This window comes from Lepisma saccharinum, chromosome 20 (assembly GCF_977018435.1).
Source record: "Lepisma saccharinum chromosome 20, izLepSacc3.1, whole genome shotgun sequence".
In the NCBI taxonomy this organism is placed as follows: Eukaryota; Metazoa; Arthropoda; class Insecta; order Zygentoma; family Lepismatidae; genus Lepisma; species Lepisma saccharinum.
Window position 1 is genome coordinate 52,885,360 of NC_139248.1, and position 27,960 is coordinate 52,913,319.

General features: G+C 38.7%; 1 protein-coding gene across 1 annotated transcript in view; it reads left to right on the top strand.

The window, feature by feature from the left end:
• tkv (serine/threonine receptor kinase thickveins) overlaps positions 1–27,960 on the top strand; it is a 62,873-nt gene that overhangs the window by 6,835 nt on the left and 28,078 nt on the right. The window contains exon 2 of the mRNA XM_083141471.1: positions 27,267–27,451. Within this exon, the coding sequence (XP_082997597.1) occupies positions 27,267–27,451 (185 nt within the window). The remainder of the gene's footprint in view (positions 1–27,266; positions 27,452–27,960) is intronic.

A 27,960-nucleotide genomic window follows, 5' to 3' on the forward strand; every position in this document is an offset into this window, starting at 1 on the left:
TCAATTCTTGTTTGTAATATTTTATTCATGGAAAAAAGATATTTAAAAGTTGATCATCACAGGTGAAACTATGTGGCTTGTGCACATGCGGAAGTGACTGATATCTAAAGTGCTACCACATTTCAAAATTATAAGCTTTGTTTGTTCAAACGTTTTATCTAAATATTTCAGACCCTCTTGAATTTTGTTTCTTTGTTATTTGTTCGTATTATTTCTGTTAAAAGTTTATTTCTAGCATAATATGAGAAAAATATCCTGAAAAAACCTGCTGTGACTTGCACCACATTAATTATTTTGAGTATTATAAGTTTGGCTAAGCTTTTATTTTACAAGTTTTCTCAAAATGTTTACAATTCTATAACCTTACAATTATTTAAAGCAATAATTTACAACATTTTCTGAAAAAAAAAACACATGGGGAAAACTGGACTGGGTCCAGCCGGGCCAACCCTGTTATTTACTGCCATCGAACTTATTGGAAGGCGAGGATTATATTGAGATTAGATTGGTATTTTATTACCAACTTTAGTGAATGATGTGCAAAAGTAAAAACACATGTTGAATGAGGGATACCTATAATATTTTGCCACTACAGCTCTTTAAAATAGTGAAATTCCTACGAAAATGTCATCTGGGTAAAATTGACCCAGTCGTATGCATGTAGTTCTGCATACGTATTGTGAATAGTAAAGTTTTTAATTGTCCTGAAACATCTATTAGTTTAATATTGACTTTTGCTTCATTTATTGTAGCATCACAGGAATGCAACTTGAGCACAACCAAATCATGTTCAGTTTCTAAAAGGTGGATGATATGATGACAATGGTTGGATGTGAAAGTTTCTATGAAGTTAACACTTGTAGGACTTGGCCTACAGTTTTAAAATGGAATCTGAATCACTGTGCAATATGTCTCCACTCAAATCTGGTGCCCCCTGATTATATGACAGTGTTACCACTATGCCATTGGGTAGGTAATACACACTCACATACAGCAAAACAAATTAGTAACTATCAGAAACGGCCAATGCATGTCTCTTGGATGTAAAATTATTTAGGTAGTTCTAAAATATGACTTCATGAACCTCTAAAACTCTTAACTGACGCTGCAAGTGAAATAGGTTAGCCATAATTAGTAAAAAGCCAAATTTTCTGTTTGTTTTTTTAAAATAAAAAAAGCAGTCTTTTTTGCAATTCTATTCCATCCATTTTATAAGAAATCATTTTTTTTAATGCCAAACGATAATTCTACATTTTGTATTGACCAAACCATAAATTTGGAAGTTATGGATCCACCCATTAAGCATTCTACTGAAGAAATGTTACAAAACCTGAAGAATTTGGCTACAGCTTTGGGCAAATTGGAAAGTGACTTTTGAAATATTGGATATGCTACTGAAATTTTGAAAAATTTAGCAATGGCAAAATTCAGTAAACGTATGGCTCCCGCTTTAACTCAAACTCACTTTCTGACAAACATTATAAATGAATCGAACAAGTGTTCTCTAGTTACCAGCAACGAAAGCTACAATTTTTAATTATAAATGAATACTGTGTACTTCAGAAATATTTTAACAGGTGACAAATTTGAGCTTGGCATGACGTGGGCAAATGAGAAATAAGTTGGATATGTAGATTTAATACATATAGTGGTATTAAATAGCAGTAATTTACATAGCAGGCTTAATTCAGGAAATGCATGTTACTTTTCTCTTCATATACTTTTGTCGTCTTGTTTAATATCTAAGAAACTAACAGTTATACTATACAAAACAGTAATTTTGCCTGTAATATTATATAGATGCGAAACTTGGTCCCTTACATTGACAGAGGAACATAAATTGAGAGTATTTGAAAATAAGATTCTTAGGAAAATATTTGGGCCTAAAAGGGATGAGGGGACAGGTGAGTGGAGAAGGTTCCATAATTTGTATTCATGTCCAGATATTATTAGAATGATTAAATCAAGAATACTTAGGTTGGCTGGCCATGTGGGGTGAATGGGAGAGGAAAGAAGAGTTTACAGGATACTTGTTGGGAAACCTGATGGTAAGCGACCAGTAGGAAGACCAAGACGAAGATGGAGGGACAACGTTGAGATGGACCTAAAGGAAATGGTAGGGATGGAAAAAAGTATATAGATCTTGCTCAGGATAGGGACAGATGGAAGGCCTGTGTTGCTGCAGCCATGAACCTTAGTTAGTTATGTAGATGTAATATGCTGTAGTACGAGGGTCACTATTTATATTTTGAGCCTTGGCAACACTGATTGAAGTTAGGCACGATTTGACGTTTGCACGGAATCGTCTGGCATTATTGACCATAACGTACTTCAAGTGTTTTGTCAATAGCTTGATTTGTGTTGTTTATGTTGCCTTGGAGATTGCGCGACAACAATAAAATGGAATTAACTCCTGAACATTTTCGTGCGATGATTTTTTACGATTTTCAACGTGAATTATCAAGACAAGAGTGCATCGATCAACTTACTTGCACATTTGGCGATGAAGCCCCATCCTTTGCCACTGTGAAACGCTGGTATAACGAATTTAATCGTGGCCGCCATTCGCTCACCGACGAGATTCGCGAAGGTCGTCCAAAATCAGTTGTTGTTGAAGAAAACATTGATGCTGTGCAAAACCTAATACTGCAAGATCGTCATGTGACATACTGTGAGATTGAGGCAACCATAGGCATTAGTTCCACCAGCATATATAAAATATTACATGATCATTTAGCTGTGAGAAAGGTATGTTCTCGTTGGATCCCACACAATTTGACAAAAACTGAAAAAGACGCTTGCGTCAATTGGTGCAAACAAATGCTCAATAAATACAATCGTGGTGCTTCAAAAGACGTATATAAGATTGTAACAGGTGACGAATCATGGATATATGCATATGAGCCGGAAGGTAAATAGCAGTCGACTGTATGGGTGTTTCAAGATGAACCCAATCCAACAAAAGTTGTTCGCGCTCGAAGCACATCGAAACAAATGGTCGCCTGTTTTTTCGGGAAAACTGGCCATGTGGCAACTGTGAGGAACGTAGAATGGTCAACTCTGAATGGTACACAACAATTTGTTTGCCAGAGGTCTTCGGTCATATACGGAAAACAAACAAACGCCGTCGGATCATTCTTCATCAAGACAATGCCAGCTGTCACACATCTCGTCTAACAACCGATTTTATGAACAGTCAAAAAATCGAATTGATGGGTCATCCGCCGTAGAGTCCTGATTTGGCACCCAATGACTTCTTCTTGTTCCCGAATGTCAAGAATAAATTGCGTGGACAACGATTTTCGTCGGCGGAAGACACGGTTGATGCGTTCAAAAATCATATTATGGAGGTGTCTCAAGAAGATTGGAAAAACTGCTTTGACAAATGGTTCGAACGAATGCAAAAGTGTATTGACCATAAAGGAGAATACTTCAAAAAACAATCTAGCAGGTTTCAATGCCAAATTCCTGTTTTTTCATTGTTAGGCTCAAAATATAAATAGTGACCCTCGTAATGTACATATTAAATCTACCAGCTGGATCTTTCAGTTGTCTTATTCCACTGTCATATGCAGCCACAACTAGTTTTGACTTATAACTTTTTAATGACACGTTTCTAGAAGGGGGTTCCATATCTCATATTGGCACTTGGGTCTGTCTCCATACACCCCACCAGTTCGATTCAAGGTCATAGAAACACCCTGTATGTATGTGAATGTATAACACATTGAAATGGCAAAACAATACATTTATTGTTATTATTTTTAGCAAACACATTTTGAAAAGGTCAATTTTTTTCCAAGAAAAGTTATGCAATATTATTTGAAATCTAATATGAATACGGTATTACTTTTCCTTGTTGATATGTATTACAGTTTTACATATGATAATGACAAAAATGAAAGAATTGAAGAACTTAACGATGCCATATTTTCTGGTTGAAATGTTACCTCCTCTGGGGTTCACTCAGCCTTCAATCAATGGGTACTTGGGAGCAGTCCAGAGAGGGGGCGACAAAGACATTACGTCAGCGTCAGTGTAGCATAAATCAAGAATGTGTGGAGCCCTACTTTGAGACACACTGTGTGTCTTTTTGGCATTGTTGCATACTTAGTGCAGTGTAAATAGAGAGGAGATTTTAATTGTTGTTTGGCATCTAATTTGATATGGACATTTCTTACTTTGTATGCAGTAACAATGTATGCAGTGTTGTTTTACAGAAGCAGAGAGGAGCAATGTTTTTTGGCACACAGTGTGACCAGAGGTACCATACCCAAATGTGTAATTTAGTTGAAAGGGCATTTTATTTAGTAGCCTAGTTTGGTTTGCTTGAGGGCATGGCCATCTGGAAAAGGGGAGGGGAGGCAGTGACTGTCAACCTAAAATTATATATTTCCTACATGTAATGTTCATTTCAGAATATCAGGGAGTTGCAGATTTGGGGGATGGGGGTTCAACAGTACTATTGGGAAAAGATAACCTCATTACCCCCTGCGAATAAAATTACCTTCCTGGATAAAATCCTGCGGACGTCCGTGCTGGAAGGTAGTAAGTGATGCAGGGTGGTTGCATGCTTTCCCTCGCACATACCTTCAACATAAATTTGACATACACTGAAACTATAGAGCAAATTATAAAACTAGAAGCAACTCACTTAGCTTCTATGCTATGTAAGATTTAGCTAGTTGGAAAGTAAAGCATCACAAACTTCAACGAGGACTTGGATGTCAAACTCAATTTGTGAGTAGGGCCACATAACGATAATGTCAAAATACTCTGGGCAACATATCTCGATCCCCCATCCTATGAAGTCCAAAATTCAGCCGTTCAACCTCTCCCCCCCCCCCCCAGAACTTCTAAAACTGGCAATAAATATACCATGAACGTGTGGTTCAATTAAAGACACAAGAAAAATTTCATTCCCTGGAGAAGGTTGTTAGCCCTCCACTGACATATATCGTTGACTCCTCTTGCCAAACTCTGTGGCGGAATGGTTAGCACAGTGCACTACAAATTCCGGGCTATGCATCGGTGTTTTTTGTGTGAGTGTCTCCTGATCATAATGAGATTTTCCACAGAACGCACTGGTGTTGCGTAAACCAAGGCCTAAAAATCAACAGGAGTCAACCTTGCAAGCCACGGGATTGACCCTCCCCTGTCTTGGAAAAGTTGCGTCCAGTCACTGCCGTAAGATGACTCGATAGTATTACCAACTACCATAATCTTCATTTTTGGACACCAAAAGCACAAACAAAACCCTGGAAAAGTGCAACCAACAGGTTCACAAAGACGTTTTTCTCTGAATGTATGGATGGGAGTAATTGGAACTATTTGATTGAACCCTACTTTTTTCCTCGAACTTTAAACGGCGAGAATTAGGAAGAATTTTTAAGAAATGAGCTGATGACATTGCTTGATGATGTTCCCTTTCACCGACTTGACTACTGTCGATTTGGGGGGGGGGGGGCACATGAAGGCCTTGGTTTAGGCAACAGTATGTTCCGTGGACAAAGAATCATCGATGCCGCTCAAGAAATGCGACTATCTTTCACTTCCAGGGTAACTAAAACAGAAGTAAGGAAGCAGGTTCCAGCAGGTATTCGACATAGGGGAGAACTATTTGAGCAAGACTTGTGAACTAAATCCATTATCACATACAATATTTCTTTCATTTAATTGTTCTTTCAATTTCCATTTCATGCGCTCTACCTGCCCCGTTGTTATTGAACTTTCTTCCAGGAATTTTCATTTTTTTGTGAACATTAATACGTCGTCGGACAGCAGACAAAACAAGGAAGTTTTTCTAGTAGTTTGTACGCTTAGTGATTTTTTTAGATATTTACTGTTTTTTGGTAAGCAACTTCATTGAAAATTTAAACATCGAGTAAGTTTTGACCTGCTCTTTAAAAATGTTCGGCGTTTTTGATCGATCACTTTATCTTATTTTAATCTTGAACCTGGAAATCGGAAGTTTTTCAACAAAATCAATAAATGTGAAATATCTCGAAAATTGGCCCCCTTGGTATGACTTAGGGTTAAATTTGTTGCACATTCGCTGTACTATCATGCCAATGCCTATCGCCTGCGTAGAATTTGAGGTAACCCTGTATAACAGCATTGATTATTTAGATTGAAATTAGTTCAGAAAGATAGTGAATATTTATTGAATAACGAGAAAGGATGTTTTTTCCGGTTGATGAAAAGTTGTTCTTCATTAATATTTTATTTATATAGGGTGTCTCATAAGTAAAAGCGCAAACTGACAACAGGTGAAAGTACACGATTATAGAAGCAAGAAAGTCTCAGTAAACATGGGTCTGCAAACGAGCCGTTTTCGAGATAATCGAGAATGTGTGATTACAAGCCACCACTGACTTCATTTTGTAAACGTCGTCCTAGTTGCCAAATACTAATAATGTGTGCGAATGTGTGGTTAGAAGCCGTCGCTGATTGCATTTTGTAAGCACCGAGTGCTTTACTCCTTGCCCGTTCCGAGGTTTGCTCTTTGTTTACAAAACAAACTTTCCGAGAGGTGGCGTTGTAATCACACAGGATGGATACAATCGGTACAGAGTCTAATCGTACTGTGGGAGTCACGTCAGTTGTGCTGTACTGTGTAGTGAAAACGGAATCTTACAGCAACGAAGAGTATGCGGATATGCATTTCATGTATGGTTTGGTTAACGGCAATGCACGGGAGGCTGCACGCTTGTACCAAGAAAAATACCCTGCTCCAAGGCACCCCGAGAGTCGCTCATTTACAAGGGTACATCACCGCCTCAGAGAACATTATTACTGTATTATTAGCATTTTACCAACTAGAACGACGTTTACAAACAATGAAGTCAGTTGCGGTTTGTAATCACACATTCGCGATTATCTCGAAAACGGCTCGTTTGCAGACCCATGTTTACCGAGACTTTTTTGCTTCTCTTATCGGGTACTTTCACCTGTGTCAGTTTGCGCTATTACTTTTGAGACACCCTGTATAATTGTAAGTAGTATTATTCATAAATCATTCTTGGGATTGTCATTCAATTTGAGTACTTGGTAAGTGTTTCGCTTTTTTCGCCCGTCGAGCAGGCAGATCATTTACTTGACGCTGTGTGCTCATTGATCAAAATATCAGTCTTTGAATAATCTGTCGAGTGGACAAGATTTGAGTGTTTGAAAAGCCGTTAATTATGTGAACAAAACTGTCGAAATTTTCATTACGCTATATCGCAAGCCGTTAATCATATATTTCCTCATTGGTCGCCAACCCGCCATCCTCATACAGTTTTCCTCTTCTTCCCTTTGCCTCACGAGATCGAAACAGTGAACAGCGCTCGCCGAGCAACGCCTGTTTGGCCGTCAAATGGTTGAGCGATTACGTTGCTCGCTGAGCGCTCAGATACTTGACGCGCATCTCTGTACTTCCCTCCCAAAATACATCCTGGCCTTTGTTCTTTTTTTTTCTACTTTGAAGGGTAGGATATCAATTTCCAAGGTGGTGGGAGTCAACAGACTGGTTTAATCCTGCTCCAGATAAAGGTGAAGTCCTGATTCCATTGTCACTTTACTTCAAAGAAAATTCCGAAATAGTTTCCCTATAACAACCATAAGTCCACTTGCAGCCCAGTATATCCTCCTCTCAAACCTTTACCACCAATAGCGTTCGTTTTAGACACTGATAGCTCTTGTGAAGTTCAGGTGGAGTTAAAGAGACGTTGCCAATTCAGTTTATTTACAGATTTCATAACTTGAGGTTGCCGTTAGCTTTGCTAGGTTGTGTTATTGCATTGTGCTATTTTTTTTAAATTTTATTTATTTATTTTTACACGACTTGTATACCTTGGGAGTGTAAGGCCGTCGCAGTTCGTGTTGGGTGTCTAAAACCTGCAGGTAAAAGTGACGAGGGCGCTTCCCAGAAAACAGGTTCTGATTCGAAACCAGATGTGTGTCCCATGGGTTTTCCTCTCGAGCTATGTAATGGATACGGAACTGGCCTTAGACTCAGGACTTCACCTATATTTCCCCATGTCTAGATTTTTCACCCTGATAATGGAGTGTTTTGAGTCTTGCTCTCTTTGAATATATCGCCACTGACCTTGATCCAGCCAGCTGCAAAGCTTCTGGAGTACTGGAGTTCAGAAAGGTCAGTCAACACTGCTCAGTTTTTTCCTGGAAATTTCACTGGATCAGGGAAATGCCAATGACAGCTTATCAGTGTACCCGACAAAGCTCCAAAAGAGCCCAGAGGGAAAAATACCCAATGCCTCTTTGGGCAATTAGTTCTTGGAATAGATGGCCACCTGCAAGAGACAAAGATTTCTCTTGCACCTGTAGTGCAGCATACATACCTAGGATGCACTTTCGCCTGTTTTGTTCCAGCTGCTTAGCTTTCCACCTGTTTACTGGTGTCCCGAAACGTCAGGCGCCCCAGCTGCGTCTTTGTGGGAAGTTTCACTGCCAATCAGAGCTTATCAGTTTATCAGCTGAGGTGCTGGCCCCCAAAAGAGCTGAGATAGAGGAAAACACCCAATGCCTCCTTGGGGAATTAGTTCTTGGAATGGAGCATGCCTATAAGTAGGATTTTCGATTTGAAGTCCACATTTTTTGCACATATAGGCTAATCGGGACTTCGTGTAATGTTGTTTCGAGCCAGATAATGTGTTTTTAGAGTGCTGAGTGTGAGTACGCTTTCTTTGGTATTTTTTGTTTATTTCTGTGCACCTCTCAACAGTGCATTGTTTTGTGAATGTCCCTTCAACTACCCACAATCATGGACGTCCGCAGGATTTTTTTCCAGGGATGGGCAAACTGGTGTTTCTTTTCCAGGGGAGAGGGTAAACAAGGCACATTTTCCCCAATAATAGTGTTGTTCCCTAAGAAAAAAACATGGCATACATTTGAAACATGGCTTAAATTTGAATTTATCATGTTCATGCAATAAATAACGCATATTATTGTGGCTGAAATGAAATTATACGTGTGAAATATATAATTTTAGGTTGACTTTCATTTTCCAGGGAGGCATGCCCCCATGCCCACAATTGTGACGTAAATGTGCAACTGATTAACAAATAGTTGACGTTAACTGTCAATTTTATAAGTCTTTAGTTTTTATGTATAAATCCGTACACTACACATAAGTATCCCCTTATTTCCTTCACAAGTAGTGTTTAAATAGTTCAGTAGCTTGTTGTTCGGGGGGGGGGGGGGTTGACAAGATGCATTCTTATTGTTCGGAAGCATGTACCCTTTCGCTCGTTTCCTTATGTGTTTGTTTATGTTGCATAGCTTTTTTTTTACCTCATTAGATGAATCACGACTGTGAGAATGAATGTACAGGACGATGGTAAAGCTGCTAGGTCCGGAACACTGGCGTATGCAGAGGGGGCATGAACGGGCTACACCCCCCCCGAAATTTTTAGAAAATCAAAAAATCAAATGAAAGCAGTAATAAAGTCGGAAAACTCAAAATAACCCCCCGATAACCATTTTTGTGTTTCAATAACTTTTGAAACGAAAGTTTAAAATGCTAAATTGGAGCTCATATTTCATGAAAATAAACCACCAACAACGGGGTATCACCGAAATCGATTTATGGCCTAGCCAAGCACTCACCCTCTTCAGTAAAGGTTAGATTCATGGCACTGAATCCACTTTCACATTCAGCTGTAGATATTGGTACAATTTGAATTGAATTCACATAATCCTTGAGTGAAGTGGAAATGTGTTTCGGATTTTCTTTGTAGATGTGAAAATATTTAACTACATAAAACATATGTTCTTAATCATCTAAATGCCACGTGTGTGCATTTAATAGGACTACATGCGAAAATAAACCTAAATCTTCAAACCGGCTATATTGTCCAAGAAAAATTGAAAAAAATAATCTTTCGAACGTATTTTCCCCCTCTAACTCCGGAACTACGGTGAATCAATCGTTTACAATGTTTCAAGAGTAGCCATGGCAATTTTTGCTTTGCTCTAAGAACTGAAGGATTTCGGTTTTACATAAACAATAATAGTACTTGCAGTAGTCGTAGCGAGTCTTAAAATTTAGCAAATTCAATCAGAAATAACTACTTTGTCATATGTTTTACAATCCTTCAAACCTGAACCTCCCACGAGTCGATCAGGGGCCATCTTGACTTTTTTTTTTTTTTACAAAAAGTAATACAGATCGAAACAAGCACTCGACGAAGGGACCCAACATACGTTAAAAATCACAATCCAATTTTAGTATTCGATAGAAAGGTATTGGGTGGGTTCAAACACTTGAATTGAGTTTTTTTTTTTTTAAAAAAAATCACATACATTATTGGGTGGGCTCGGGCTCCACGGACACACAAAAATTGGCGCCACTGTACACAGTCGCCATAAATTGCATAACGAAATTTTTATATGTAGCTCTGACGCGGTAAACTTAATTGAATTCAACTGGAACACCATAAGTACGATATACCTTACAAGTGGACTGGAAATAAGCATCCCTGGTTGAGATGTGCCATTCAAAACCAGAGATTTGATGGTTCAGAACAGGCGGGTCCCTCATACCCCCCCCCCTTCAAATCTCACGCTGCATTAAAATGAATGTTTGTTCACTACATTTAAATGAGAAACTACTGATTTTTCCGTTTCATTACATTCGAAATGAGCCTAGAACGAGAGGACTTATCAATTTTTAAAATAACCATAAATTCTAAAAAGAAAATAAATAATATTTATTTATGGACACTTTCGATTTCCTATACCACAACATTATACAGGGTGGCCCAAAAGTCCCGCACCATAGACTGGATTACAATATATGTTCAATGTGTTGGCCACCACTGTCAAAACACATGTAGGCGTCTTTTGGGCCACTCTGTATATATTATGGAGGACCAATTTTGTACCACCAGATGAAAAAAAGTCCGTGCCTATAAATTTTGTCAGCAAGCGGGAATGAATTAATTTTTTTTAGGAACAATGATACATCTATTCGAAACTTATGTTCGTTCCATATGCATCTATTCATCATCAATATTTTGTTCCTCCTAGCTGTGAGATTTGGTCATGCGATTTATTTTCTTTTATTTGGGGACTATATAAATCGTGACACATGTCACTACATTGTTAGAAGTGATGGTGTGTGGCATCCTGAAAAAAGAATTCCCGTCCTGACCCCGACTTTTCGGGATTCCGAACAGTCTGAAATTTCCAAATGATTTATTTTATAGTGGTTATAGTTCTCGATGTATTCTGCATTGTAAATGTCTTAAGACTTCTCTTGTTCTTCGAGAAATGCAAAATCAATCACTGAAGGAAAAATAGCGTGTAGAATTCGACACTTCCACTGTGTCGGGAAGTTACGAACATTTCCCCGGTAAAATTGCCAATTTGTCCCGTTCGGATCAAATAATTGTCTGACCTCTGTACCCTTAAATGCAGACCTCAAGGCTTTGACATCTTGCCGTACTTTGCACATTCCCAAACAACTGCTTCAGTATAATCGTCAGTGGGGTTTTATGTCAGCTAACTGAAAACGCAAATTCGTGTTTTCTTTCTTGGTTGTTTGCAGGAAGGGGAAATGAATCGTTCCTGTGTAACTTGTTCTGTTTTAAAGGCTGTTCGATGCTACAAAAGGACCTCTTTCCAAAGAAAGCAATGACCTGACATGGTAGCCGGACTCCGTGGTGGAGTGGTCAACGTAACGTGTAATGTAGCCAAAGATCCTAAGTTCGAACCCTGGTGACGTCGTGGATGCATAATTGTGTTTGTCCCATTAACAGTTTATTATTTATCCTCGTCGCCGCGATTAGCCCAATAGGTAGTAAAGCAGTGCAAAATAACCAAAATGGAAACAAATAACTTATTACACTTCACCTCTGAACATATTTTCTTCTTAGAATAGGGATACCCTCGATGGCTGTGATCAGTGGGAGCTTTGTTTTGTATGACTTTCCTTTTATTAATGGAGCCGAATGAAAATTTATTTCCAAATTACACGATTTTCTCTTAGGAACGTGTAAATTGTTAATGATTTCCAAGCAACTTTATCACGTTTCTCATTGGCTTAATTCGGGTGTAGGAAGTGTGACGCTAAAACTGTTGCAAGTATGCGAAGTGTCATTTGTAAACATATTTATTATTTGCGTTTGTGTCTCAAATTTCTAGTAATCTGTTATGGCATGACTAATGTTGGTGTGTTTTTTTACTTCGCAAAATTTTAATAGGTGACATCGAGACAAGTGAAGTCTCAACGTCAAATTACGAGATGAGACCGAGACGACTTTGTAAGAATCGAGACTTAATAACCGATAGTCCCGGTCGAGGTTTAGTTAATGAACCATTTTTTTCTTTACTGTGACCTCTTCAGGCATATCAAAGTAACATGTACCTGATCATTTTGTCTACAATCATTGCAAAGTTAACCCGTTAGTGGTATTTGTGAATCTGTACCGCGTGGTTGCATGCACACGTATACAGGGTGTTTCAAGTGTGTGGAACCACCCAGTGGCGCAGGAACGGGGGGGGATACAGGGGTACATTGTATCCCCAAATTTTTGAAGGGGATAATATACCCCCTAAATTGAAGAGTCTAGTTGTACCTCTTGTACCCCCCTTCAGATAATTTAACAAACGCAAGATGCTACTGTTAAAAGAACCTAGTATTTTCTAATCGCTCAATACAGAAAGTGTAAACTGTTTATAAGCATTATTTTCCTTTATTTCATGCAATATACGTAGAAATTGTACAGCTTCTACACTTTTGAATCGCCCTGTGTATATATATAAATAAAAAAGAACGTTTTGGAGTGTTCGTAGCGTCGAAACGAGACGTGAAACGGAAGACAGTTATTGAGACCACATTGGACCTTTGCTGGCACCTATTCCATAAAAGTCTTTTCCGAAAATACATCTCGTTTAGAGGAACCGCTATGATATTCGAAATTCTAAAAAAAAAAAAAAATGCGTATGTTTAGAATTATTTCTTTACAATTCAGCTGAATCTTATTGTCGATGACTTTTCCTGTTGTCTAAACGTTTGTGATATCTGGAGGGGGGAGGGCCTCGGGGCCCTTTCCCGGAAGACTTACCCAGTACTAAAATTAAATAATTACAATATACTTGTTTAGCGTTGTAAAAATTAACTAAAAATCGAGAGTTATTTATTCGGCCCAATTTACACGAGTGCAAGGAATGCCAGTACCTAAGAAGATTTTGTGTTATACAACATAATTTTTAGCAATCTTAACTTCACGTAAGCTAGCTAGCTTTAGCCTACCTCCATGGTGGAGTGGTTATCACAGCGCGCTAGGACACCAGTGGTCCCGGTGTCCCCAGCCTGGGAATGTGTGTTCTTTGTGAGTGTCCCTTCGTTAATTTCATCATATCATCCATCCTTATCTTTGCGATTAACGAAAACTGACAGAAAAGCGAAGTAAAATACACCAAATCAATCATATATTCACTTTACGTAAGATAGATTGTGAATAAGTGGTGTTATACCTCTATTCTTATACCGTCTTTTTACCTACTCATTTGGCTTTTCCTCGTATTTACTGGACACCGGGCGACTGAATGTAGTACAACTTGATCACCTGCACTTGACACACAACATTTTCGGGAATTAACTTTCTAGATTCCGTGATGAAGACCAAAATACTGCTTTAGCATGGCTAATGGTCCTTGGCCTGCCTCTATGTTGTAAATACAAATGTCGAATGTTGCATGTTAATATGAAATATCGGTTTATTACGACATAAACTAGAGTGAATTTTCGATCTAACGTTCTTTTTTCCCAGTCCTGACGAATTTCCCCAATCTGCCGGCCAGCAAAACTGAACTAGTATCTGTCATCTGCCTGTGCCTACCTGTCGCGCGGCAAGCCAATTCCAAACCGACAAGTAGCAGTCTACTTCAAAGGACTTCCATAGTGGGGACGGGCGGAATGATTATTTTAGTCTGTAGGGTTTCAAAGTCTTAACTTGTCATACGGAAAATGTTTCTGAACCCAGCGTTACATCTCTACTCGAGATTTAAACTGTCTAAACATTGTTTAATATCAAGTCTTTGATTCAATCACTTTCTCCATATTTATTTCAACTTTCACGCTTGGACGAATCCAAAATCTCCGAGGACGCTTCATAGCAATAGAAACGCTGATGCTAAAAGCTTATCTTCCGCGTCATACATGTTCACATAGTGTAGTATTTCACGTGCTGTCCACTAAGCGTGGATTGAGTTTGGTTTGAATTTGGTTTTATTTCCACTTTATGCGCAGAAAAGGCTATGATATGATTTATTTATTTCACGCACGTGTTAAGGCATAGCAAGGAAAGCGTACGGAAAGCCTTCCTACAGCGAGAAATTTGCGATATTTTATTCGTGCACACAATAACTTCCGCAAAGGTCATAGGTACAGTGGTATGTTTTCAACCAGTGTTGAATCAGGCTACTTTCCCCCGGGGGAGGGGGGTATATCGAACTCCCGGGGGGATGTCATAAGCATCACATTCTATAACACTAATAAAAGCAATATATTTTTGTAAATTGCCCCCTTATCTCTAATACGTAGTTAAATTAAGTATAAATTTCCATAAGACTGCACAAGCACGTCACCACCATTCATTAGCAAACTGTTGACGACTAACCGTTAATATAGCTGTCAGAAGTTGAGATTGTTACAACTTACATTACAATAGCTCAGGCGCCCTGCACCTGTCCATTACTGACTGTCATTGAAATTAAATTCGTTAATTACTTTGACTTTCAATTTTAAAATTGGCTGAAACAGGTCTTATTATTACGAAAAAGCCAAAAAATGTTTGTTCTACGTTAAATTAATGGAAAGAAAGAAAGCCAAAGTGAACATTGTTACCAAATTTCTTCACTACTTTTGCCTCCCCGATAGCGCAGTGGTAACGTCGTCGACTTGTAGTCAACGGTCCTGAGTTTGATACCCGGTGGAGGCACATAGTGGTTCGGATTCCACTTTAAGCTGTAGGTCCAGTCGTGATTAGCCTTTTTGTGCATAAAGTGAACTTAAAACTACAATTCTTCACTATTTTTCGAATGCTCTGCCCGGTAATTGAAATTTTTTGATGGGGGACTTTCTATATCAGGGCCAGCCACCCTCTGAATTCATCACTGTTTTCAATGTATGATCTAATCTGTTTGCCCGAAATATTGTGACGGAGCGTGATGTCGCGCATTGAATTGTGGGGGAAGTTGTTCGCCGAATATCATCCATTAGTTGGAAAGAACCACACTGTGACAAGCACAGTACAAACTTGACGGTTGTAAGAAAAAGGTTCGACAGCTGCTACCGTCACATCGCATCCAAATACCAAAAGCACATTACTGGTGACTCACGGGAATGTAATCCGAGATTGACTTCTGACGTATCTGCAATAATGGATAGTCAAATTTAGCGTGTGAAATTCTTCCCAAACACCCAAAACAACAGGCTATCATGCCAGAAGGGTGGCAGAAACCTTGGACCAGCAAGTTCAGCAAGGGAAAGATGTTTATAATGCTAAACTATGCGATTACTATCATTCGGTTTCTTTTGTTTAGTAACAGTAGGCGCAAGTATGGGTTGTGTCTCAAATGAATGAAATGTGCTATGATAATACATTCAGTGAAGAATACAAAATACATTATCCTTGCTCTTACAGTCAAGAACAGGTGAGATCTGGCGATTAGGAGGCTTCAGTGTAGTAGCTAAATTACAGTTATACTAAATGATACAGTACCTCCATTTTGGAAGCAAATTATGAAGAAACTGGAGGAAGAGTTTGGTTTTAGATTGTGTTTTTCCCATTTTTCAGTTACACTGTAATACAAAACAAATTGTGCTAAATCCGGCTGCAGCTGTACAGTGTGTTTCAAAAGACATGCATCTCTAACTTTGTTCGTTTATAATCAAAACTAGAGATATATTCATCCCGTGTTTTTTGCGTTATTTGTCAGAAATTATGGAAATTGAATACTGCTTCAAACCGGAGATTTTTTTTTTCAGAATGCTAATTTCGGAAGATAATATATATTTATGACATTTTCGCAGGGTCACAAATCGTATTTTTGTGAAGTAAGACTTAAAGCTTTCCTGGCGACGAATGATGAATAGATTCTCTCGGGCTATCGACCACGTGAGTTGTGGAAAATATTCCAAGCTTTCGAGAGCTATCGTCACTAAGATGAGAGTGACGTTAGCTCTCGAAAGCTTGGAATATTTTCCACAACTCACCTGGTCGATATCCCGAGAGATTATTTTCATCGTATTTTTGTGTCTGGCACGCCACGCTAATCTATGTATTGCAACCAAGCGAGGTATGTGAAGCAATTGATGAGTATGAAATAGCGTTTTTATGGGTGAAGTGGAAAACTATTTTAGTTACTTAAAAAATATTGGTTGGCAATACTAGCAATCTAGAATTTTCTTACCAGACGTAGCAAGCAACATGTACTCAAGTACTTAACCATACACTCGCATGGATAACACAGCCCTGCATTTTGGGGAAACAAAATTGGATGATTTTAAATCATTTGGTGATTCTGGAAGCATTTTGAATGCTGATCACGCACATGACATCCATTTTACCCCCATCACGTCAGGATTTTTCACAATTTCACAATCAAAATTCTCATATTCGCCATTCCATTACGCCCATTACAGAACGCAATAAAATAAATTTAAACAAGGGAAATTTCGGTAGTTTACAAACCAGTAGGTGATTCTGGAAGTATTTTGAATGCTGATGACGAATATGACAAATTTCTTCCCATCACGTCAGGAGTTTTCCCGAGACCAGGATTTTTCTCCACGTCATTTAAGTTCAATCAACCCACTGCATTATAAGATTGAATTTTGGACATCTTGTGAAGAAAATTCTTATGAGGGATTTCGAAAATAAAACGTACGTAATCAAAGTTTACAATTCTCATGTCAATGTGTCTTGTGAAGATAGAAGGTGGATTAAATGCTTACTATTCTATGTTAATTTATAGTTCAAAATTGGAGGATTTGTATTGTAGAAAACCAATATTTTACCACCATCCAAACAGTGCAATCTCTTGAGGAAATGATGGAACTACACATTTTATTGTGAAATTAAGGCAGTTAATATATTGCTATTTTCTGAAAGAAAAAAAAAACGTGATGGGTAAAAATGGATTTCATTTTTGGAATCAGCATGCTGAAATTATTGAGAGACAACAATCATCTGTGAGTCATCCAAACCCATGCTGACTGGTGTAATCATAAATCATGATTTTGTAGTGTGCAGTTTCTGTTTTCTGTTATACCCGTTGCAATATTTTAAAAGTTCAACGAATACAACTTATAGACTGCATAAATATAACAAAATGAAACATTCATATAAAATAAGTATTTTGGGGCGTTTTCCAGGAAGATTTAAGTGTACGTTCGATGTTGTATTTTGCTCATTTTACTACGCTCTTCTCCCACTCGTGGCGAATCGCGAAGATGAGGATAAGTGCTGCTGACATGAAATTGATAAAGATGAGACTCACAAAGAACACCCATGAGACTCGAAGTCGGGTTGCGAAATGGAAAGACGTTCTATTTTGTGAGCATTTGTGTCGATAGATAAATTCTCATTCTCCACTTCTTTCTTTCACTTTTCGTTTTCCTTTCTCTCTCTTCTCTACTTCTATTCCTTTCACTCTTCTTTCTTTTCATTTCTCTGTTATCGCTCTTTTCTCTATCTTCTCTCTTTCTTTTATTTTCTCCCTCTTATCTCTTTCTTTTCCCTTTTCCCACTCCTCTCTTCCTATCTATTTTTTCCTGTCTCTCATATGTATCTTTCTTTATTTTGTCTCTTTTCTCTCATTCTTTTACTTTGTCTTTATTCTCTCATTGTTTCCTTTCTGTGGCGAGAGAAATTCTCTCTCTTCTTTCTTTCTTTCACTTTTCGTTTTCCTTTCTATCTCTCTTCTCTTTCTTTTCATTTCTCTGTTATTCTCTTTTCCTTTCTCTCTTCTCTCATTATTTTCCTGTCTCTCTCTCTCTCTCTTTGTTTTCCTGTCTCTCATATCTATCTATCTTTTATTTTCTCTCTTCTATTATTTTTTACTTTGTCTCTCATTCTTTTACTTTCTCTCTCCTCTCTCTGATTCTTTTACTTTTCTCTCTTCTCTCTCATTCTTTTACTTTCTCTCTCTTCTCTCATTCTTTTTCTTTCTCTCTTCTCTCTCATTTTTCTTTCTCTCTTCTCTCATTCTTTTTCTTTCTCTCTCTTCGCTCTCATTCTTTTTCTTTCTCTTCTCTCTCATTCTTTTACTTTCTCACTCTTCTCTCTCATTCTTTTACTTTCTCACTCTTCTCTCTCATTCTTTTACTTTCTCTCTCTTCTCTCATTCTTTTACTTTCTCTCTCTTCTCTCATTCTTTTTTTTCTCTCTTCTCTCTCATTTTTCTTTCTCTCTTCTCTCTCATTCTTTTTCTTTCTCTCTTCACTCTCATTCTTTTTCTTTCTCTCTCTTCTCTCTCATTCTTTTACTTTCTCTCTTCTTTCTCATTCTTTTTCTTTCTCTTCTCTCTCATTCTTTTACTTTCTCTCTCTTCTCTCTCATTATTTTACTTTCTCTCTCTTCTCTCTCATTCTTTTCCTTTCTCTCTCTTCTCTCTCATTCTTTTTCTTTCTCTCTCATTTTTCTTTCTCTCTTCTCTCTCATTCTTTTTCTTACTCTGTCCCCGGGTTCGAATCCCGCTCGGGCTTGGTAGTTTGTGAATGTCCATTTATCAATTTCATTACTCATCCCCATCTTCGCAAATTAGCCAAGAGGCACAAAACGCGAAGTAAAATAAACTAAATCAATCAATCTATCTTTCTCTGTCCTCTCATCCTTTTCCCATTTGTCTGTATTTCTTTTCCTATCTCACTTTCTTTTACTTTGTCTCTCATTCTTTTCCTTTCCCTCTCTCTTTCCTGTATTTTTATTTTCTCCCCTCTGCCCTTGCTCCCTCTCAACCTTCTTTTTCTGTCCACAGAGAGAAATAATGATAGAAAGCTCTTGTCTTTTGATTTCTCTCCCTCCCTACTTTCTTTCTCTGTCTCAGCAGACAGAGAAAGAGAGAGCTCCCTTTCTTCCATTTTCTTCTCTCTCTCGCGCGCGCGCGAATGAATGGAGGACGTTTCAGCGTCTCGAACATCACTGCAGACACCTGGAAAACCCTGCTCTGATCGAGAACTTTCGAGGCTTCGAATATGGTGCAGGTGCCTACGTGTGGAATTGTTATCGTCAGATGAGGACATGCACCAGGCACATTCCTTTTCAGGATCGAAACCTTAGAAAACAACACTGAACCTTTCACGTATGAGTGATTGATTGGCCCTCCTTACAAGGGTCTTTTGATGTAAGTGGAAATTTAACTGCAACGCTATCCGCCAAGAATATTATAAAACAATAGTGGCAGGCAATATGCGCGATAGGAACGTTTGTACGTTCAAGATCACACAACATAAACTTTATGAATAAAACTCCCCATAACTTGTAAGGGCTTTTCTTGAACGAGGAGTGTAAAAATAACAAAATACAAAACTATGAACTTCAGTACACTAACTGTATGAAATATTATTATTATTATTATTATTATGAAAAGGATAAATTTTGTAGAGAAGATATTAAATTTCCAAGTTGACAGTGAATACTTTTTTAATAATATAGCTTATAAAATTCCAAGATATTCCCATAGGTATATCTCAATTCTCACATGCCTAAACAAGGCAAGAGGTTTAGTAGCTGATCTTGTTGAAACCTACAATTTGAATTTATGTTGATGTATAAGATTGTAGGATCCACTGTTTTATTTTATAATTATGTATCCAATTTTTTAAATTTTGTATAACATAGTGGTTGTTTAATCGTTATCATCACTTAAATAAATATTATTATTATTATTATTAGAACAATACACAGTTAATTGCACAATATTATATAACAATAAACAATTATTAGTATCAGAGATATAATAGATCTCGTTGAAAACTGTAACTTGAAGTGTAAATATGCTAACTTGTTATGTTATGTTATTCTACAGCTTACGTATTTTATTCGTGTAACTTTGTACTTTTGTATTTGACTTAGTGCTGTATTAGGTTTCATACTGTGCTCAACACTTAAAATAAACCATTATTATTATTAACGTCGTCTTTTAAATGACTGAGTTAAGGCCGTACAAACCATTTTCAGCCACTCAGCCATATTAATTTGTAATAGTTATTGCAAAATAACAATTATAACTGGTAAAAAAAAGTAAAAAGTAAAGTGCTCCCCTGTGCTTTGCACCACGCCATGAAGCGTATAGGGAGTGTGGAGTTAGAGCCCTACACTTTCTTGATCACAGCCGAAGGTGGGGGTGATGTAATCAGTACCGCGCCCCTGGCCGCCTTTAGCTCCCACAGTTTCCTCCAGGCACCCACTGTATACGACGGTGCATAGGCGCCGGAACCTCTTGAACAGGTAGATAAAATCCCGGTTCTCCCCCGCCGGGGATCGAACCCGGGTCTCTCACATGGTATAACTACATTATAATATTTATTTTTCTGCTAATCATGCTTTATGAGTGGCTAACCACCCATAGGAATATTTCTGGCGTCTAATTTTGTAAAGAGTTCTTATGTCTGATGATTGTATGTGATGCGTCTACTCCGGGAACGATAAAAGCGTGAAGCAAAGATCCGATCGAAGTTGTATGAAAGACAGCCTTAAATGTTATACAAATCTCTTCTGATGGGCAGTCTCGTAGCGTGCCATGGGAGCTCGATGTAATTCCTGTCTTGAGAGTTGAGCACGGAAGAATTGAGCGGTTGTGTGTTGTCGGGGGGTCATTGAACCCTCTCTTCCATCTTTTACTGCAGCGAGCGTGTATCACGCAGTTTTCAAATTGTGCGCATCGAATTTTTTCCCCCTTCGATAAAAAAAGTTGGTTTATTTCCGTAACCTTATTCATTCGAGATCACCAGTTTTCTTTTGCCGTTGAAACTTTCTTATTGGGTAGGGTTGCTATACGTCCCGGATTTTCCGGAATAAACTCATTTGTACCGAAAAGTTTCTTCGGGACGCACTCATGACCCGGGATATGTTGGGTAATTTTAAAAACTCTCATTTTACTAAACAATCTAACTGTACATTGAACTGCCTCCCTCTCAAAGTCTTAATAATACGTGAGTTATGGAGTTAAAGAATGAGTTGCAGATCTTTGATTTCACGATAGCGCCGCTCAATGCAATTGCCGACGCCAATTATAGGTATTTTCTACTGTTACGGCGGCCGGTCGTCGTTCTGGCAAGGGAAGTGGAGATTACGCCGCAGACCAACCCGACAACGGCGGTGGCGCCGAGAGTTCCGACGCGGCGGGAAGATGTAGTAAGTAAACCTCGTTGTACAGGCTGCTTGCTGCGTTTCTTATCGTGCTGGATTGGTCGCTTCCACGCCCCTCCCCCCACTTCCCATACCAACATAGGGTCGGCCGCCGCAAGAGTAGAAAAGACCTTTAGCAATAATACTACTCAGTGGTGGCGATTGAAGGGGGGGGGGTCAGTTGCTCCTGCCGCTTTTGCTCCCGCACAATGCTAAACCTTATGTATCAAGGGAATCTACACTGTCCTCTCCCCCCCCCCTCCGGAGTTTTGGAACCCCATCGCCGCCACTGATGCAACATTTATTTCCTTTTGTTCCCGGTGCAGAATTTCAGTTTCGATTTTCTTTCATTGTATAGTAAGGTGCTTACTGTAAACCGTTAGAGTGCTTTGGTGCCTATCTGTTTAGTCCGCAGTTTTAAAAATAGAGTTTTAACATTGTGAGATAGCAACTTAGTTCATTATGTCACCGAAAATGAAGTGTAAGTGATGAAGTGAATTTTTTGTTTATTAAGTGTAAAGTGTAATGAGACCGTCCGTAATAATAATAATAACAATAATAATAATAATAATGGGGTACATACATACGTACTACTTTGACTGATCCAGACCCTCCCCCCTCCCCCCAGGTCAAGGGCATCCCGAATTTTCACTTATGAAATATAGCAACCCTATCATTGAACCTCAACGGAATTTCCATAGACAGTGGTGTTGATTAAGGGGGAGTGGGGGCCAGTTCCCCCCAACTTTTTGCCCATGCACTATGGCATCTTAATGCCAAGCCTAAGCCTTGTCTACCAAGAGAAAGTAAACTGTCCTTGCCTTCCCCCTTCTTCTGTTTTGGCACCCTATTGCCGCTACTGCTCATAGATAATTGTATATCAACGTTGAAGAAATGCGTATTTCTTGGTTAGTGACACTGTTGTCAACTATGTTATCTTCGGACAACGCCTGGCTCTTTGTGCATTTTCCAATGAAAAATATATAATTGCTAATCACTTATTGTCAAATTTTTTACCCCGATCTCGAAATGTACGCAGGGGGAGAGGGAGGAGCTGATGGGGCCACAGCCCATCCCAAAATTTTCAAATGAAAGTAGTAAAGAACTTGGGGAGAACCCAAATCGGTAAATACCCTTGACTGCAGTTTGCAGACTTGCATCTTGACTTGGCTAGTATAATGCTTTGTGCGGCTTGCGTTCTGTCGTGACATGTGTGTTTGTGATTTGTTTCTTCATCCATTTCATCTTACGAACATTAATCCTCGTCTTTGTGATTGGCTGATACTAGTAGAAAAGCCTATTCAAATAAAGCAAGCAACTTCCCTTTAAAATGGCCCCCAATTACCAATTTTTGTATTTGAACAACTTTCAAAAGCACGGTTGAAAGTGGCTATTACCCTATCCCCTCCCCGTAGAATGGAGCTGTGTAATATTCACCTTTACAATTCCAGCCCCCCCCCCCCCATTAAATAGAATCTTGCCTACAATAGTGGACCTGGGCATGGGAGTTCTTTGTGAATGTTCCTTCATCAAGTTAATTGTATCATCACACATTCTCAACACCGCAATTATCCAGCTGTGACAGAGAATGACGTAAAGTAACAAAAATACATTCTTAAGTCACTTTGCTATGGAAACACAATTGATATAAATGCAAAATTAACCAAAGATTCCCGTGACGAGTGATCGCAGTTCGAAATTTTTACTATTCCCCTGCGCTCTGTCTCTCACTAGGTAACTAGGGGCAACTCTGTAATGGAGTAACAGGGGAGGCAACTGGAGAGTGGTGTTGACCATGCCACCTTAACTTTGCCTGAGATCAGATGTGCTGGACCCTACCACCACACTTTTATGGCATGGTTTAAATTAACAGAAAATATATTTACATTGACCTGTACATTCTATGATCTTTATGCCTCTACTTTAGTATAATCATGTTGTTCATACTTACAAGCAAAATGTATATTCCAACATAAGACATAAGATGTTAACCTTGAGTCAAACAACTTTAATAAACTATTGAAATAAAAAATAACTAAAAACAGAATGCTGTCATTACAAAATACAAATTACACACATCCCGTTACTGACCAAAATGTTCCTCATTTAAAAATATTTCCCTATAAACTGGTTTAGGCAAACGTTTTCTTGTTTTACCTAAAATGGCGACCAGGTCATAAATAATAATAATTCCTTTATTTAGCTGGCGATTTAGCCGTAAGCTGCTCTACCACATAACCTTATCTTGTGCTAAAAATTTGTTAGGCAAAATGTTAATACTCACCCAGATCCACTGGTATATGCAGAGCAGGGCTGATGGGGCTACAGCCCCTCTGAAATTTTGAGAAAATCAACATTTTCAATTAAAAGCAGTGAAGAACTCTGGAAAAACCAGAGTGCTAACTGCAACCCCCCCTCCTTAAAATAACCCCTGATTGCCATTTTTGAGAGTAGAAAGTTATTGTGTATGTACTATCCACCTTTAAAATTCCAGCCCCTCTGAAGAAAAAAAGAACTGTATGCCCATGCCCAGATCTAGCCCCTTTTATAATGATGCATCACATTTCCATATTTTTGGATTTGATGCTCTGTGGAGGTACACTCACCTCAATTAGTACACTGGCAGTTTGTTTCTTGATACGGCATATTTGCAGAAGATACGAGGCTTGTCCGGAAAGTAAAGATACAAACACATTTACACGTTAGGGGGAAAATGTATACCAAATTTGGCAACACTGGCAAGACCGTGATCCATTCGACGAGGATTGGGAGTGAGTCGTCAGTGCTGCGCTGAGTCTTGTGCGAGGAACATGCGTTGGAAATGGCAGCGGTGATACCAAATCCCGCCAAGTGCGAAGTGCGCGCCGTGATCAGGTTTTTTGCAGGCACAAGGAAAGCGTCCATCGGAGATCCACCGAGAAATTGTGACTGTGTACGGGAGCGTAATGAATTGTCGAAATGTGGCGAAATGGTGCCATGCCTTCGCAGAAGGTCAACGTGATGTTCGTGATGAAGAGAGAAGTCGGAGGCAATGATCACCTTCGTAATCGTATTGATGCAGAGATGCGTGTGAATAGGCGGGTGACAATTCGAGAATTTTGTGTGATGTTTCCTAACAGTTCGAAAACCAACCGTTTTCTGGGATCGCAACGGCATCCTGCTGGTGGAATTCATGCCGCCTGGAAGAACGATTAATGCTGAAACAAACAGAGAGGCATGTTGTCAAGTGGAATCCGCTTCATTCATGACAACGCCCGCCCGAATGTCACCAAGGATCTGCTTGCACAGTTTCAATAGGAGGTCCTTCACCATCTGCCATTCAGCCCCGACCTTGCACCCAGCGTCTACCACCTGTTCCTGTACCTCAAGAAAAATCTTGGTGGAAAACACTTAGCCGACGACGATGAAGTCGGGGAAGAAGTCACAACTTGGTTCCAGATGCAGGCGGCAGATTTCTACGATTCAGGGATACAAAAACTTGTTCCGTGTCTGAACAAATGTTTGGACAATGGTGACACTTATGTGGAGGAATAGCCTCTGTATCAGTGTATCAAGTGTAACTTTAGTTGCGAGCAATACATTTCTTTTATATCTTATTTTTGGTTTGTATCTTTACTTTCCGGACAAGCCTCGTACAATTCAATCTACAGGTGTATCAATGTATGCTGTATAAAACACACCTTATTACTATCTGCATTGACCCTGTGCATTGCACAGTTGTTTTGATCCTCCTATCCCTCATTAATCTATCAGCATAAAATGTACAAAATTTTATATGCTTCCTTTTTTCAAAAAGTGTAAACTCTCTGATTAGTATGAAATTACCGCAAATTACCCCAGTTTTTAACTTTTCTTCATTGCACAAAATGTAATGGGCCTAGCACAGGGAAACAAACACTATCTTGAAGGTTAACCCTCAAATGTAAAAAGTGTGTAAGTTAAACTGTTCGGGGTGTGTGTGTATGGTTGTGAGCACAGTTAAACACCGACACCCTCGAAACTGCACTGTCCAGTTTTACCTTAAAAAAAAATATTAGGTGTGATGGGTTAGCCTAGAAAATAGTTTACAAGTGAGGGTCTTCAAAATATTAGAACCAACAAACTGTAAAAAATTCATGTCATTCTGCTAAGTAGGTTTTGTATAATTCAAACTTTTCTAAAAATGTCCCATATTACCCCGACCTACCTTATTCAATAAGCACAGAAAAGAAATATTTTGAAGAATATGGTTACGCAATTGGTAAATATGTGAGTGATGTGGCGTGTCCAATAGGGGTTGGTGGTGGTTTTACCCCCTCCCCCTCCTTTTGAAAATCCTGGGGGCATCACTGTGCAAGTATGGTTCTCATAGACATGAACTGTCATCAAAATGCCATCTCTGCTTAGACTACAAGCAGTGGCATCACCTGCAAATGATATTTTGCCTCAGGCATTACAAATGGCTGCTACACAAGACCAGAAAGTACTATCATTATCTCGACCTGAACAATTAAACATGATATCCAAGGATGAGCACTGCACTCACGTGCATACCAGTGAAGATATGGTATGCATTACCCATGGCAATAAAGCAAGGGAGCCTATGGATATGCATTTTGTTTAATTAGTACACAAATCATCACATATAGTCTTATATCAGTGTTGATCATGGAAATTTATCATAATTTCATTACATTCATATTCAGTGTGAAATCCAGCCACTTGCAGGGGTGGGGGGGGGGGTATGTCAAAGGCATCCAATTATAATACAGTAAAACCTGTCTATCCCGGAACATGATGGTTCCGAGCAAAATTTTCCGTCTTAACAATTTTCCTTATACAGGGTTGACTTTAAATACAGTATAGAGCGCTGCAGGAAATAATGGAAAGACAGATTTACATTTTGTATTACTTATAATGTAAAGTACTAATGCATGTACGTACATGAATAAAAATGCGATACAGTCGCAATAAGCATAGCAGAGATTTCATCATATCATCACTCATCCCCATCTTCGAAAATTAGCCAAAAGTGGCACAAAAAGTGAAGTAAACTGGACAGGCACAAACGTCCATGCCCATGCCAGGATTTGAACCTGGGACCCCTGGAGTCATAGCCGGAGAGGGAAAGAGAAAAATAGAAAGATGACGAAAAAACAGGAGAAATAGACAAATAAATGTGGAGAAAGAGGGTAAGAGATGAAAGAAGGAAACTGAATCATAACAGCTATGAGTATTGTAGCGCATTCTTTCATATTGACAATGTTACCGATAAGCAAGTGGCAACAGAGGCGGTTTCCACTTACAGTATTGCATTGTTTTCTTGCGAGCAAAAAAAAATAAAGGAAGAAATTTCCATCTTACTGAGAATAAAAACATCTTGTTGGTCTTTAAATGGTGTTCGGTTTCCACGTTAAGGAAGTTTCCACTTTAAGCAGGTCATTTTCAGGTATAAAATTGGTCCGTTCCGGGGACTTTTTTTTTCCGTATTTACAGGTTTCGTTCTCATAATAATTTTAAATTTCCCCTTACCTCTTGTATGAAATTAAATCAAGTATAAATTTCATTAAGACTAAACAAGCATGTCACCATTCCACGAAGATTGTTGACTAACAAACTGTTAAAATGGTTGCAAGAAGTTAAAATTCGTTACAACAGTAGAAGCTCACATTACAACAACCCTGCCACTATACATGTGTCCATTGTTGAGCATCAATGAAATTGAATTTTTTAATATATAACTAGTTAGCAGTTATCAAAACTGACAGTATTTAAATCCCTTCATTATTTTGACTTTAAATTATAATGGGTACCATGATGCTGATCACAACCCCTGAATTCATCACTGTTCATATTTTATTAGAAAAATTGAGTATGATTGTTTTATCTTTGTACTTTTTATTACTTTTCTTTCTTATCTTGCAGTTGAAAGTCTCACATGTTTCTGCGATGGTGACTGCCCAGGTGATGAAGTCAACGGTACTTGTGAAGCCAAACCTGGTAGCCAGTGCTACAGTGCTGTTAAAGGAATCCAGAACAGTGATACAATAGGTTATGAGCCTTACAGAACATGGGGCTGCCTTCCTCCTGATGAAGGAGGGCTTATGCAGGTAGAGCTCATCACTTTTTTCTATCTCAGATACAAACACACGTCCCTTATCTTCTTTAAACAACTTCCAAACTGATCCACGACCATTGGTTTGCTGTAGCATGCAGCAAGTCCCCTTGTTGCACATACACAGTGAATGCTTTTTCCAGATTGTAGGGCGAAGTGGCCCCTCATACGTGCAGTTTACAGGGAAATGTTAGATGCCTCTTTGGTGTTAAAACACCTGGGTCAATCCATACCAAATGGTCCAAAAAAAAAGGAACAGTAATTGGTTGCTTGACCAGTAGTAGTTCAAATCATGCCATTCACATGATGTAATTAATATTGAAAATTTGCCTGTTTTTACTGGCTTCCTCCTATTGTAACTTTGGTATCCAGGGAATATCAATCTCATTTTTTTTACAGGTACCTCTCATAGAATACTAATTACACTGTAAATATCAAATTTTTATTAAGTCCCCCACCAGAGATATGGGGGCTCAAATTTTGAAAAAATTGAAGAACTAGTAT